The 17,017-nt window shown below is 38.5% G+C and overlaps 1 protein-coding gene across 4 annotated transcripts in view; it reads left to right on the plus strand.

The window, feature by feature from the left end:
• kif13a (kinesin family member 13A) overlaps positions 1-17,017 on the plus strand; it is an 89,514-nt gene that overhangs the window by 48,978 nt on the left and 23,519 nt on the right. For all 4 annotated transcript variants that reach the window (XM_082150600.1, XM_082150603.1, XM_082150602.1 and 1 more), the window contains exons 15-24: positions 1,134-1,220; positions 1,297-1,472; positions 2,463-2,682; positions 5,808-5,970; positions 6,744-6,887; positions 7,360-7,509; positions 7,601-7,765; positions 8,462-8,635; positions 10,355-10,506; positions 16,819-16,951. In XM_082150600.1, coding sequence (XP_082006726.1) covers positions 1,134-1,220; positions 1,297-1,472; positions 2,463-2,682; positions 5,808-5,970; positions 6,744-6,887; positions 7,360-7,509; positions 7,601-7,765; positions 8,462-8,635; positions 10,355-10,506; positions 16,819-16,951 — 1,564 coding nt within the window. The remainder of the gene's footprint in view (positions 1-1,133; positions 1,221-1,296; positions 1,473-2,462; positions 2,683-5,807; positions 5,971-6,743; positions 6,888-7,359; positions 7,510-7,600; positions 7,766-8,461; positions 8,636-10,354; positions 10,507-16,818; positions 16,952-17,017) is intronic.

The raw sequence follows: 17,017 nt of genomic DNA on the forward strand, positions 1-17,017 counted from the left end.
CTCAGACCACTTATTTTTTTGTGTAATTTCCACTTTAATTGTAGTTATAGTATATAATTGTTTTTGTTTTTTACCATATTTTTTCAGTTAATTCATATTTTTATTTCAGTTTTAGCAATTCAACTTAAATTAAACTGAACGAAAATGAGAAATGTTGCCTATCTAATGTCTGTTATTAATTATATCAATTAATGTAAATGTTTTCAGTTTTAGTTAATGATAACAACACTGATTATTCTGAATGTTTTGCAATTTAAAATATATAAATATATATGCATTTTTAAGTTGTACATTTTTTTCTGTCTTGTTGTTTGCAATTCTTCATGGGATGTTCATTCCCTCATTAAGGAATTCAGGAAAACAGTCTTGTGCCTTTGTCTTAGTTGCGTGTTTTAAAGGAACACGCCGACTTTTTGGGACTTTAGCTTATTCACCGTATCCCCCAGAGTTAGATATGTCCATACACAATTACACACCCTTCTCATCTCCGTGCGTGCCGTAACTCTGTCTGACGCACCCACTGCTAGCCTAGCTTAGCACAAAGACTGGAGGTAAATGGCTCCAGCTAGCATACTGCTCCCAATAAGTCACAAAATAACGCCAACATTTTCCTATTTACATGTTGTGATGTGTATAGTCACAGCGTGTACGAATAACAAGGTCACATGAGACACAGCCATTTTCTAACCGTATACATACTGGGAACTATATTCTCAGAAGGCGAAGCACTGCTACTTCTGCGGAGTGATTTACTCCAACTCTGAGCGAACTCTCTGCTCCTCACCACGGGGCTTCAGGCGCTGCGAGCAAATCACTGTGTGTGACTATACAAATCACAACATGTAAATAGGAAAATGTTGGTGTTATTTCGTCACTTATTGGGAGCAGTATGCTAGCTGGAGCCATTTACCTCCAGTCTTTGTGCTAAGCTAGGCTAGCGGTGGGTGCGTCAGACAGAGTTACGGCACGCACGGAGATGAGAAGGGTATGTGTGGACTTATCTAACTCTGGGGGATACGGTGAATAAGCTAAAGTCCCAAAAAGTCGGCGTGTTCCTTTAAATACTTTTTGCGTCCAATCAAATGTTGTGTTTGATTCTGATTGTGATGTTTTAACCTTATTTTCCTGCACAGGACCTGCGTGAACGGCACAATGCTCTACTCCAAGGTTCACCTGTGGCACGGCGATCGCATCCTGTGGGGAAACAACCACTTCTTCAGGTAAGCTGCAGATCTGCACATGCAGGCGTCCTCCTGTACATGTACAGGTTCATCAGAGTGAACGTGTCGTCCTCAGAATCAACCTGCCGAAGCGCAAGCGGCGCGACCGCTTAAAGGAGATGGAGAGGGACTGTTCCCGCGAGAGCTTCGTGGAGGCCGACGTGGAGACGGCCAGCGAGGCTTCGTCCGAGCAGGATTACAGCTACGAGTTTGCACAGATGGAGGTCATGATGAAAGCTCTGGGGAACAACGGTACAGCCTTTACTACACAACACACAGAGATGTGCATGAGGCATACAGTATCATTCATATGGAAAATAAAACACATCTATATATACCTATAACGAGATGAATTTTCCTGCTTGTATTCTCATTGCTAATTATTATGAAAATGCAATAAAATAAATGGTACCTTATTTTCAATTAACAATTATTTAAATGTAGCTGATTATCACATCTACTGCATACACCCCATAACAAAATTAGTTTACCTGCTTGTGTTCTCATTGCTCATTATTATGAAAATGCAATAAAATTTAATACATTAAAATATATTATATAGTAAAATAAAATATATTATTTTTAATATATAAATAATTTAGTCCTGTCAAATCAATTAATCACGATTTATTGCATCTAACATAAAAGTTCATAAATATATTTTATAGCACTAAAATACTAAATAAAAAAACTAAATAAATTAAAATGTACCTGATTATCTTTTTTTTTTTGTACAAACAAGTGGAAAAAAATCTCCCAATGCAACACTTATATTTTCTAAATATATTATCTGAAAACAAACCCTAATATCTAGCTCAAGTAAATATATCTTGTTTTAAGGATGTTTAAGGTAGTGTTTCTTTTCTGGAGAAAGCCAGCCATTAATAGCAGTGTTATTTTTAGTATTACTTATATTGTAATATAGTAAGTATTGTATTGTATTGAATTAGCTTTTACTTTTTATGCTTTCCTATTTCATTTAAATTTTAGTTTAAGTAATTTTACTATATGCTTTTGCCATTTTTATTAGCTTTTTAAAAATATATCTATTTATCTTTTCTTCAGTTTTAATTTACCGTAAACTTATTTTATTTCAGTTAGTTGACGAGGCAATATTTCAAATTTCCGTTTAAGTTTTCCATCTAATATTTACGTTATGTTATGTTTATAACAGAACCAGTTAGTTGATAGTAGCCCTGATTTATAGATGCATCAGCGTGTGTGTTTGTGGCCTCCACACAGACCCCATGCAGAACGTGGTGCAGGTGCTGGAGAAGCAGTATCTGGAGGAGAAGCGTCTGGCTCTGGAGGAGCAGCGTCTGATGTACGAGCGGGAGCTTCAGTCCCTGCGGCAGCGGCTCTCCCCGGAGAAGGTGTCGCAGCACCAGCGCTGCAGCAGCGACCGCCTGCCCTTCCCCACACACTCCACACACAGCAAAGAGCGGCTGTGGACGGAGGAGAGGTGAGAACCCGGCCTTTAAGGCGAGACACTGCAGGTGAATAGGGTAAAAAAATGTAACTAGCAGATATCACCATGAAACTTTCCCAGTTGATTACCCACATTAAGATGACTTTTTTTTTTTTTTTTTACAAATGTTCTGTAATTTAATGTTTAAATATGCAAATTAGGCAATATTAAATTAAATATGCGCTAATTTGCATATATTTTAAAAAACGAAATCTGAGTATTGGATAAAGCCTGGTTAAAAAATTTTTTTCATTGTGTTCACATATTAGATGGGGAAAAAATGCCAGGGGGATTTATGGATATCTACTTTTGTTATCCTGTAAATCAGAATATACTGTCAATAGCCTTAAAAAATGATTTTCGCCATGTTTTTTGGAATAAAATGTCATATAAATCAGGCTAGGAATAATATATTTACAAATCCCTCTGTAAATGTCTTCATAATATAACTAGGTACAAGACTGGAGAGTTTGGTGTATATCGGTGCTACTGAAGTGGAGATTTCAGACTTGGAGAATGAGAGAAAAGTCATTTTGAGAAAACGGGCTTTAAAGTTTTACCATCAGCCAATGAGATTGCGCATTCAGCCCTTTTACTTTCACGATTGGTTGCTGATAAAAAGGAAATTACCATATTTGGATCCGACAGCATTGTACAGGAGAGAGAGAGCTTTCCAGCGGTGTGTGTGATGACAGGGAGCAGACAGAGATCGCGGAGCAGCGGGAGGATTAAGAATGCCAACTTTTGTTGAATTTATGAGAAATCTACAGACGCAAACAGACAAAGTGTAGTAAAATAAAGACCTAAATGTGTATTTCGGACTTTTTTTCACCACAAGTCTGAAAGACATGTTATTGAAGACAAATATCCAAAAATCTCAAAATTAACCAGAAAAAAAAAAACGATGTTTTTGCCTGCCATCATGTTTTCGCCTTAAAGGCACAATCTGTCATTTTTCACGCCAGAGGACGCGTTTTCAAACCAATAACAAAGATGAAGCGTGATGACGCTGTGAAGGAGAGTGGAACGATGGGAGATGTCGTTTTCACCATCCAGAGATTTATGGAATTCACAAATCATATAAATGATTTATCAGCTAATACATTTGTTTTTGTATGACCTGTACGTCTGATCACACTATTTTACTAACATGTGACTATATGTCAAATGATTTGGTGGGTTAATGCTGCACAGTTTTACACGTTTAAAACAGTCGTACTAATAGTACATTTGAACAAACCCACAGTATTTGCAAATAATGGCTAAACTGTAAATATTTTTGTTCAACACAGGCTTCTGCATTTAATTTCATTGCCATAGACTTGGTCACCAGTCTTGATAAAAAGCATTACTGAAGTACAAACAAAGTGCAATATGTGTACAATAAATAATGTATATTTGCTTACCTGTCTATTAAAACACATGCGAGAGCCACGAGTCTCTGTGGACAGATCAAGTCCAAGCTTGTCATGAAGCTCTCTCCATCCTGAAAACACCACGCCGATATTGATACTTGTTTTATTTCTCTGTTTGTCCCGAAGCCTGCTTGCCTCAGTTGATCTACGTTCACGTTTTTTGGGATTTTCTGTTCTCGCCAATCAGTAATCGTGAACCATGATGACTGAACGACCATTGAAACGGGCAATAATGAGGCATCTAGGTTTTATTTTCTACGTCATTGATGTGCAACAATGACAAGGGACGAGCCATTATTTTAAACTGTAATTTCTCTGGATTTACAAATCCTTGGGAAATTTTGGGAATAATGTAATTACACAACTGCATGAAATATACAGCCCCTTTCCAAAAAATTTTAATATCATGGAAAAGTTTATTTATTTCCATAATTCCATTCAAAACGTTAAACTTCCATAGATTATAGATTCAGGGCCCACAACTTAAACGATTTCAAGTATTTAGTGGTTTAGTTGTACATAATTTGGGCTTCCAGCTCATAAAACCCACGAAAACAGGATTTCAAAAAATTAGAATATTACATGAAATCACACAGTAATTACACAGTGATACCATGGTCATTGAAGCAGGTTTGGGTTATTTTGGCAGTGTGGGCAGGTGCAAATCCTGCTGGAAAATGAAGTCAGCATCTCCATAAAGCTTGTCTGCTGAAGGAAGCATGAAGTGCTCTGGAAATGTCCTGGTAGACGGCTGCGTTGAGTGGACCAACACCAGCCGATGACATGGCTCCCCAAACCAACACAGACTGTGGAAACTTCACACTGGACTTCAAGCATCTTGGATTGTGTGTCTCTCCATTCTTCCTCCAGACTCTGGGACCTTGGTTTCCAAATGAGATGCAAAATTTGCTCTCATCAGAAAAGAGGACTTTGGTCCACTGTGCTTTATTAAATCCAGAGTCAACGCAGCGTCTACCAGGACATTCTCAGAGCACTTCATGCTTCCTTCATTTTCCAGCAGGATTTGCACCTGTCCACACTGCCAAAATAACCCAAACCTGGTTCAATGACCATGGTATTACTGTGTAATTACTGTGTGATTTCATGGAATATTCAAATTTTTTGAATTCCTGTTTTCGTGGGTTTTATGAGCTGGAAGCCCACATTATGTACAAATAAACAACTAAACACTTGAAATCGTTTAAGTTGTGGGCCCTGCATCTATAATCTATGGAAGTTCCATTTTTTTAATGGAATTATGGAAATAAATAAACTTTTCCATGATATTCTAATTTTTTGGAAAGGGTCTGTATATCATATGAAAAATATGTTTTTTGAATATTTTATTACAAAAATCTTACATATTGTACCTTTAAATCCTGACTGGATGTAATCCAGGACATAATCCTGCTGTCTACCTTTTTTGAAACAGCCTTCGTGTTGGAGATTGTGCCTATGAAGCCCTACATGCCTAAATAGGCAGCTCACTAGGTTCTGGAGTAGATTCATATTGTTTACAACCTGTGATTTCACATTCTATCTCACCCAAACATACACACACATTCTCACACAGAGAAGTGAATCCTTGTAACACTCACGCTTAACATTCCCTGGACATTTTTGCTCCATTCATCTAGCCATGCTTTCTAGTGGTCCTCTGGTGTGTGGTCGTCTCCCGAGTGAATGTGCCTCTGTGTTTCCCAGGGACGAGCTGTTCCGCCAGAGTCTGTCTCGGCTGCGCGAGCAGGTGGTGAGAGCGAACGCACTGGTGCGAGAGGCCAACTTCCTGTCCGAGGAGATGCTCAAACTCACCGACTTTCAGGTCACGCTGCAGATACCAGCCGCCAACCTCAGCGCCAACCGCAAGGTGAGAGTACACACGCTTACACTGACGCTTTTATCCAAACCAGCGGACAAGACCAAACAATACTGACACCAGCCAAAGCTTTCTTACCCATTTATTTATTTACTCGTTTACTTATGTATTTATTAGCTTATTTATTTTACTTATTCATTCATTCATTTATTCATTTACTCGTTTATTTACTTTATTTATTCATTTGTTTACTTGTTTGTGTGTTAATTTTTTTCTCATTTATTTACTTTTTTTAAATTCTTTCATTTATTCTTTTATTTAGTCCTTTATTTACAGATTTACATTATTTGTTCATTTGTTTATTTCTTTAATTATTTATTTTGTTTATTTATTTACTTTATTAAGTATTTTGCTTACTCATTTATTTATTTTTGTTTTTATTCTTATTATTTTTTATTTCTATAATTTGTTTGTTTTTTCTCATTTATTTATTTTTCTAATTTTTTTATTTATTCATTTATTTAAAAAAAATTGTAACAGTTGTTTATTTATTTACTTTTTTTTTTTTTACAAATTTTTTTATTTGCTTATTTATATTACTTATTCATTTAATATTTACTTATTTACTTATTCATTCATTTATGTACTTTGTTTATTTTTGGTTCACTTTTTTTATCGTTTATTTATTTTTCTCACATATTTACATGTTTGTTTATTTATTTACTCAGTTGATTTATTTATGTTTTTCATTACTGCATTCGATAGTCTCTGTATCATTTCCTAAGTCATATTAAATTGATGTGCTGCAATAATTGTAACCCCAGCGTGGCGCTATAGTCAGTGAACCAGCGATCCAGGTGCGGCGTAAAGGGAAGGGGACACAGGTTTGGACCATCGAGAAATTAGAGAACAAACTGGTGGACATGAGAGACCACTACAGGGACTGGAGGGAAGGCACACAGGAAGTGGTAAGAAATTGAAAGAAATGTATGCTTTTATTCAGCAAAGTCTCATCAAGTTGATCAAATGTGACAGTAAAAACATTTGTAATGTAACAAAAGATCAAATGCTTTCCTTTTGAACTTTCTATTCATCAAAGAATCCTGAAAAGAAAAAACATTTTCCATAAAAATATAAAGCAGCACAACTGTTTCCAACATTGATAATAATCATAAATGTTTCTTGAGCACCAAATCATCATATTAGAATGATTTGTGAAGGATCATGTGACACTGAAGACTGGAGTAATGATGCTGAAAATTCAGCTTTGATCACAGGAATACAGTTTAAAATATATTCAAATAGAAAACAATTCTTTTAAATTGTCATCATATTTCACAGTACTGCTGTTTTTCCCTCAAATAAATGCAGCCTTGGTTGGTGAGCATAAAAGACCGACCCCAAACTGTAAAAATCACTTTTTCCCTGCATTTTCACCAGGTTAACCAGCTGCACAATAAGACAAGAGATCCGTTCTATGAAGCTCAAGAGAATCACAACCTCATCGGCGTGGCAAACGTGTTCCTGGAGTGTCTGTTTCATGACGTCAAGCTTCAGTACGCGGTTCCCATCATCAGCCAGCAGGGAGAGGTGTGCAGATCCGCGTGTTCATGTTCACCTGTTCACCTGTTCACCGCTGTTAAACGGCGTCGCTCATACCTGTGGTGTCCTCCTTTGGCAGGTCGCCGGTCGTCTGCATGTGGAGCTGGTCCGAGTGAGCGGAGCCGTGCCGGAGCGTCTGGCGGGAGGAGACGACTCCTCCGAGAATTCCAGCGAGAGCAGCGGATACGAGGTCATGGACAATAATGGAGAGATCGTCCACATGGCCAGAAAGCTCACCTGCAGGGTAAAGGGCTCAGTATTCTGTCAATGTTATACTCAATTATTTGATCAAACTCATCTCTGCATCTGCATATATATATGTATATGTATGTATGTATATTTACAAATTCTTTGGCCAAATTGTGCAGCCCTGCAAATAAACACCGCAAACATGCCATTGTTTTTCAGCAACAGTAAATGTATGAATATCATCTGTTGTCTAATTATAACTTTTTAATGGAAAATTATTTTTTATACATACAAAAATGTGATCATATTTGTGGTGAAATCAAACAACTCTGATCTACTGGTCCTGTGTTTAATAGAAAGAATGTTGAGTGCACTGTTATTTCAGTATCATTGAAATACTATTGAAGTTTTTATTAATATTTTGAATTAGTTTCTATTTTTCATTTTAGTTGGATTTTTAATAATTTAGTTGTTATTTTGTAATACATTTTTTTTAAATATGTCTGTATAGTTGTTATAATTTTTTTATTTCAATTTTAGGCTTAGTTATTTTAGTTAAACTAAATGAAAATGAGAAATGTTGCCTTGGTAACTAGATGAAACAAGTTTTTTTTATGTTTAACTTTATTTCAGTTAACGTCTATTTTATTTCAAGCAACAAAATGTTTTTGTTTTTTTTATGGTTTTAGTTTGAGTTAACTATAGTAACCCTGGTTTAGTGTTGCTCACTGTAGTGTTCTCCTTGTGTCAGGTGCGGATCCGAGAGGCGTCAGGTTTGCCTCTCAACCTGTCCAACTTCGTGTTCTGCCAGTACAGCTTCTGGGAACAATCCGAGCCGGCTGTGGCTCCGCCCATGATCAGCCCGGACACGCCCACCCCACGCACCCCCGACGCCGAGTTCACTGTGCGCTTCCAGCACTGCAGGGTAACACACCGCACACATTTACTGAAGAGCCAGTGCTGTTTTACTAACATTGACATACTATTATAGTTTTTATTCATATTGTGAATGTTTTTTATATCTTTATTTTCCATATTCATTTGTTTTAGTTTTTGTAATTTAGTTGTGTGGTTTTGCCGTTTTAGTTTAAATATGTTTATACATACGTTTATATGTCTATGAATAATTTTTTAGGTTTAGTTTATTTCTGTACATCAAGTTAAACTAAATGAAAATGAGAAGTGTTAATTTGGCAACTAGATTTAAAAATGTTTTCTTATATTTTATTTCAGCTAATGTTTATTTTATTTTTATTTTTATCATTCAACAAAAATGTTTCTTATGGTTTTAGTTTAGTTAGTTATAATAGCCCTGCAAAGTACCCTTCAATATGAACTTATATATATACAGTACAGGCCAAAAGTTTGGACACATTACTATTTTTAATGTTTTTCAAAAGAAGTTTCTTCTGCTCATCAAGCCTGCATTTATTTGATCAAAAATACAGAAAAATTTTTTTAATATTGTGATATATTATTACAATTTAAAATAATTGGTTTTCAGTTTATTATACTTTAAATTATCATTTATTTCTGTGATGCAAAGCTGAATTTTCAGGATCATTACTACAGTCTATCACATGATCCTTTAGAAATCATTCTAATATTCTGATTTATTATGAGTGTTGGACACAGTTCTGCTGCCTAATATATTTGATGAATAAAAGGTTAAAAAGAACTGCATTTATTCAAAAGAAAAAAATATTTTCTAATAATATAAATCTTCTTTACTATCACTTTTGATCAATTTAACACATCCTTGCTGAATAAAAGTATTGATTTATTTCAAAAAAAGAAAGAAAAAAAATTACTGACCCCAAATGACTGACCAGTAGTGTATATTGCTGTTACAGAAGATTTCTATTTTCAAAACATTTGCTTCTTTTTTTTAACTTTTTATTTTTATTTTTTTACTTTTTATTCATCAAAGTATCCTAGAAAAGTATCACAGGTTATGAAAAAATATTAAGCAGCAGAACTGTTTCCAACTTTGATAATGAATCATCATATTAGAAGGATTTCTAAAGGATCATGTGATAGACTGGAGTAATGATCCTGAAAATTCAGCTTTGCATCACAGAAATAAATGATAATTTAAAGTATAATAAATTGAAAACCAATTATTTTAAATTGTAATAATATATCACAATATTACTTTTTTTTTTCTGTATTTTTGATCAAATAAATGCAGGCTTGATGAGCAGAAGAAACTTCTTTCAAAAACATTAAAAATAGTAATGTGTCCAAACTTTTGGCCTGTACTGTATATATAAATATATGGTGCAACCGGATGTATTTCAGCTCAACACACTATTTTTATTCATTTATTTATTTTGTATTATATTTTTTGTATTATTATTACTAGTGCTTCTAGTGATGAAACAAGATAGAGTGAAGGTGAAATACAAAAAAGAGTTTTTGTTTATTTATTTATAATATTTATTATTTATGTATTGTTATTTAATTTATTGTTATTACTAGTGCTCCTAGAGATGTGATAACACCTCTAACACCAAGTTAGTTTAGAGTGTCTGTAAATCTAATAAGAGTGCAAATCTGTTTTGACATGGACCAGTTCAAGTTTTGCACAATCAAGCACTCAGATTCTCTTCAGAACCTTGTGAACCTCTGCTTGTGTTGGCAGGATTTCGTGGTGCACGTGACGGAGGAGTTTCTGGAGTTCATCTCAGACGGAGCTCTGGCCATCGAGGTTTGGGGTCACCGGTACGCGGGTAACGGCCGCTCCGTCTGGGAGCTCGATGCACTGCAGGCCAAGACACGGACGCTCAGAGACAGGTGCATTTACTTACAGATACACTCACACTTTTTCATGCATGTAGACTAGTGTCAGATAATGTCTAATAAGGGGAGAAGTTCCACTCTCAGTAAACTTCCGGCTTCTGAACTGGTTGCAGTTCCACTCTGGCTCCACATGAGGGCGCTCACAGGATGAGTGCAGGATGAATGGAGGTCTATGGCGCTATACCCCTCAAAATCCACTTTTCTCAGGATGTAATTTTTTGTCTTGTAATTTGAATGTTGTATTCGAAAGGAGATGCAAAGAAATTACACATTGCTGGGTGTTAGATTTTTTAGAGTCACTTATTTGCTTTAAAAAGTCTTTTAAAATGTCAATGACGTCATACACATCGTACGACCAGATATACTGCTTTACGGCAATCCTTCAGTCACTTTGGTGCTTTCGCGCCCCGCACTTTCTTTTCTCTCGAGGCGTCGACAACACAGCTGACACAGGTAAACACACAACACAGATGACACAGGTAAACACACAACACAGCTGACACAGGTAAACACACAACACAGCTGACACAGGTAAACACACAACACAGCTGACACAGGTAAACACACAACACAGCTGACACAGGTAAACACACAACACAGCTGACACAGGTAAACACACAACACAGCTGAGACAGGTAACTACACAACACAGCTGACACAGGTAACTACACAACACAGCTGAGACAGGTAAATACACAACACAGCTGACACAGGTAACTACACAACACAGCTGACACAGGTAAATACACAACACAGCTGACACAGGGAACTACGCAACACAGCTGACACAGGGAAATACACAACACAGCTGACACAGGTAAATACACAACACAGCTGACACAGGGAAATACACAACACAGCTGACACAGGGAAATACACAACACAGCTGACACAGGTAAACACACAACACAGCTGACAGGGAAATACACAACACAGGTAAATACACAACACAGGTAAATACACAACACAGCTGACACAGGAAAATACACAACACAGCTGACACAGGGAACTACACAACACAGCTGACACAGGTAAACACACAACACAGCTGACAGGTAAACACACAACACAGCTGACAGGGAAATACACAACACAGCTGACACAGGGAAACACACAACACAGCTGACACAGGGAAATACACAACACAGCTGACACAGGTAAACACACAACACAGCTGACACAGGTAACTACACAACACAGCTGACACAGGTAACTACACAACACAGCTGACACAGGTAACTACACAACACAGCTGACACAGGTAAACACACAACACAGCTGACACAGGTAACTACACAACACAGCTGACACAAGGAAATACACAACACAGCTGACACAGGTAAACACACAACACAGCTGACACAGGGAAACACACAACACAGCTGACACAGGGAAACACACAACACAGCTGACACAGGTAACTACACAACACAGCTGACACAGGTAACTACACAACACAGCTGAGACAGGTAAACACACAACACAGCTGAGACAGGTAACTACACAACACAGCTGAGACAGGTAAACACACAACACAGCTGAGACAGGTAACTACACAACACAGCTGAGACAGGTAACTACACAACACAGCTGACACAGGTAAACACACAACACAGCTGAGACAGGTAACTACACAACACAGCTGAGACAGGTAAACACACAACACAGCTGACACAGGTAAACACACAACACAGCTGACAGGTAAACACACAACACAGCTGACAGGGAAATACACAACACAGCTGACACAGGTAAACACACAACACAGCTGACACAGGGAAACACACAACACAGCTGACACAGGTAAACACAACACAGCTGACACAGGGAAACACACAACACAGCTGAGACAGGTAAACACACAACACAGCTGACACAGGTAAACACACAACACAGCTGACAGGTAAACACACAACACAGCTGACAGGGAAATACACAACACAGCTGACACAGGTAAACACACAACACAGCTGACACAGGTAAACACACAACACAGCTGACACAGGTAAATACACAACACAGCTGACACAGGTAAACACACAACACAGCTGACACAGGTAAACACACAACACAGCTGACACAGGGAAATACACAACACAGCTGACACAGGTAAACACAGCACAGCTGACACAGGTAAACACACAACACAGCTGACACAGGTAACTACACAACACAGCTGACACAGGTAAACACAGCACAGCTGACACAGGTAAACACACAACACAGCTGACACAGGTAACTACACAACACAGCTGACACAGGTAACTACACAACACAGCTGACACAAGTAACTACACAACACAGCTGAGACAGGTAACTACACAACACAGCTGAGACAGGTAACTACACAACACAGCTGAGACAGGTAAACACACAACACAGCTGACAGGTAAACACACAACACAGCTGACAGGGAAATACACAACACAGCTGACACAGGTAAACACACAACACAGCTGAGACAGGTAACTACACAACACAGCTGAGACAGGTAAACACACAACACAGCTGACAGGTAAACACACAACACAGCTGACACAGGTAAACACACAACACAGCTGACACAGGTAAACACACAACACAGCTGACACAGGTAAACACACAACACAGCTGACACAGGTAAACACACAACACAGCTGACAGGTAAACACACAACACAGCTGACAGGGAAATACACAACACAGCTGACACAGGTAAACACACAACACAGCTGACACAGGGAAACACACAACACAGCTGACACAGGTAAACACACAACACAGCTGACACAGGGAAACACACAACACAGCTGAGACAGGTAAACACACAACACAGCTGACACAGGTAAACACACAACACAGCTGACAGGTAAACACACAACACAGCTGACAGGGAAATACACAACACAGCTGACACAGGTAAACACACAACACAGCTGACACAGGTAAACACACAACACAGCTGACACAGGTAAATACACAACACAGCTGACACAGGTAAACACACAACACAGCTGACACAGGTAAACACACAACACAGCTGACACAGGGAAATACACAACACAGCTGACACAGGTAAACACAGCACAGCTGACACAGGTAAACACACAACACAGCTGACACAGGTAACTACACAACACAGCTGACACAGGTAAACACAGCACAGCTGACACAGGTAAACACACAACACAGCTGACACAGGTAACTACACAACACAGCTGACACAGGTAACTACACAACACAGCTGACACAAGTAACTACACAACACAGCTGAGACAGGTAACTACACAACACAGCTGAGACAGGTAACTACACAACACAGCTGAGACAGGTAAACACACAACACAGCTGACAGGTAAACACACAACACAGCTGACAGGGAAATACACAACACAGCTGACACAGGTAAACACACAACACAGCTGAGACAGGTAACTACACAACACAGCTGAGACAGGTAAACACACAACACAGCTGACAGGTAAACACACAACACAGCTGACACAGGTAAACACACAACACAGCTGACACAGGTAAACACACAACACAGCTGACACAGGTAAACACACAACACAGCTGACACAGGTAAACACACAACACAGCTGACAGGTAAACACACAACACAGCTGACAGGGAAATACACAACACAGCTGACACAGGTAAACACACAACACAGCTGACACAGGGAAACACACAACACAGCTGACACAGGTAAACACACAACACAGCTGACACAGGGAAACACACAACACAGCTGAGACAGGTAAACACACAACACAGCTGACACAGGTAAACACACAACACAGCTGACAGGTAAACACACAACACAGCTGACAGGGAAATACACAACACAGCTGACACACGTAAACACACAACACAGCTGACACAGGTAAACACACAACACAGCTGACACAGGGAAACACACAACACAGCTGACACAGGGAAACACACAACACAGCTGACACAGGTAAATACACAACACAGCTGACACAGGTAAACACACAACACAGCTGACACAGGTAAACACACAACACAGCTGACACAGGGAAATACACAACACAGCTGACACAGGTAAACACACAACACAGCTGACACAGGTAAACACACAACACAGCTGACACAGGTAAATACACAACACAGCTGACACAGGTAAACACACAACACAGCTGACACAGGTAAACACACAACACAGCTGACACAGGTAACTACACGTGCTAGAAGAGTTTTTGTTTTGTTTGTTTCTGGTCCCGCTTCGGATGTCACGATGCCATCAAGCGGTTACTCTGGTCGTAATCAGTCCTTCACTGACCAATCAGCGTTCATTAGTACTCGTTCATTCAACTTTCGACCTATAACCCATGTTGAACTTGCAAAACTTACAATCAAATCTGAGATTTCTCAACGGTAATCGGGTGAAAGAGACAAATTTAGTTCCATAGACTCCCATTCATTTTGCACTCATGGGCGATTGCCCCCAGTGGAACTCTGGTGGAACTACAACCAAAATTCGGTACAATAGGACTTAATAGGGAGTGGCCAGGCTCTCTGTAGACGGGATTTAAAATATATATTTTTTTTTTTTCTAATAACGTAATATTGATGGAATGCAAAAGGCAATACTCTAAAGCGGACGTGCAGTGCGTGGATAGTCTGTGGCATGCACATAACAGAGACGCGCACATAACAGAGACGCATGATGGTTGATCGCCAAATTCGAACGGCACCCTCTTCGTTAAAAGCTTACATATGGAAAATTAGCAATTTCATTGTGACCTATTTAGTATTTTTTGTATGAGAGCTGCTTTCTGTATTGTTTAGTTTCTGTAAACCGATCTGTTATACGTACGTTATACTGCCCTCCACACTCACAGTGTGTATCAGTGCAATGCCAGTCACAAAAAGTTTCATTTTGACTGTGTTCTCTGCAGATGTTCATTCACTTTTTTTGTATAAGCTGTTTTTGATTGTGGTATACAGCAAACATTTCAAGTCATAACTCTTTATTATTTAGTTGTGTATAAAAGCGGCTTTGTATGTTACCAATTATTCAGAATATGCGGAAGTCCACAAGTTTGTATGAGAGATGCTGGTACATAATCCTATATTTTTTAACGAAAACTGTTTGTGATTTTGCTACAGCAAAATGGTTTTTTTTGACTGAAGGATTATATTGCTCATTGGAAAATAACAGGAGGATGTTGGTTAGAAGTCTATTATTAAATGCTAGAGATTCAGCAGAATATGCTGAAGTGTGTATTAATGTACTACAAGTTTGCTGCTAGTACAGGCACACATTTATTTTCCTGTTGGTTCTTTGCAATGTTGGGACATATGCTGGCACATGTAACCTTACAGTTGACTTGCCAAATCAAAAGTTTCAGGAGTGACAACACTATTAAAATGCAAGACTGAATCTGAAATTACGACGTTTGGCATTGTAATAACCAGCAAGTGACGGGACAAAAAAATCTGATATTTCAAAATACTGTAGATCTGATCATCAAGCCTTCAGTGAAAGTGCAGCAGACCCGCCACTCGCTCTGTTACCTGTAATGTGCTTCGGTGCTTTTCTTTCATTCTTTTGGTATAACACTTTACAATTATGTTTCATTTGTTAACATGAGTTTACTACATTAGTTAACTTGAACTAACAATACTTTTAAAGCCATTTATTAATTTTAGTTAAAGGGGTGATGAACTGAGAAATAAAATTTTCCTTGAGCTTTTGACATATAAGACATCATCATACTATAAGAATATCCTGTAAGTTTCAGAACTGAAAACTTCCTTGTTAGTCCAATAAAAGCTTTTATTGACACCAGGGACAGCGAACGACCGATCTATGACATCAAAGGGCATCAAACCCCGCCTCCACAGAAGAGCAACGCCTAGTTCATCACTGCCTGTTTAGCCCCGCCCACCGATTCGTGCATTAAATGAAACTCATTATAATATGCAAAACTCTTATCCAATCATAGCAGTGGGCGTTTACTTCCAAGTCTTCAGTGCGGCACGCCCATAAAAACCAAGCGTTTCAGGAGCTAGGCTGAAAACAGGGTAGAAAACAGCCTATTACTGATTCATTTTGATGTTTTTGAATGTAAAAACCAAGCGAACGTCATAAGTTGACCTCAGACAACAATATATATATTTTTTAAAAGCCAGTTCATGACCCCTTTAATGTTAATTTCAACATTTAGCAAAATTGGTACCGAGGACCATGACATTGTACTGGTATTGGTAACGACTACTGAACGTTTGGTATCGTGGAAGTCTTTCATACATGTAGACGTGCGTTCAGCTGTGTGTGTATGTGTGTGTTCGACAGGTGGAGTGAAGTGTCTCGTAGGATAGAGCTGTGGGTCTCCATACAGGAGCTGAATGAGCAGGGCGAGTATTCGTCCGTAGAGCTGCATCCCAACAAAGACATCAGCACTGGAGGAGTGTTTCAGCTGCGGCAGGTGCGACAGTCTCATTCAGCTGACAAAGGCTACATTCATCCAGATACATTTGAAAACGCCATTTTC

The sequence above is a fragment of the Leuciscus leuciscus genome, assembly GCF_965113295.1.
Source record: "Leuciscus leuciscus genome assembly, chromosome: 20".
NCBI lineage: Eukaryota > Metazoa > Chordata > Actinopteri > Cypriniformes > Leuciscidae > Leuciscus > Leuciscus leuciscus.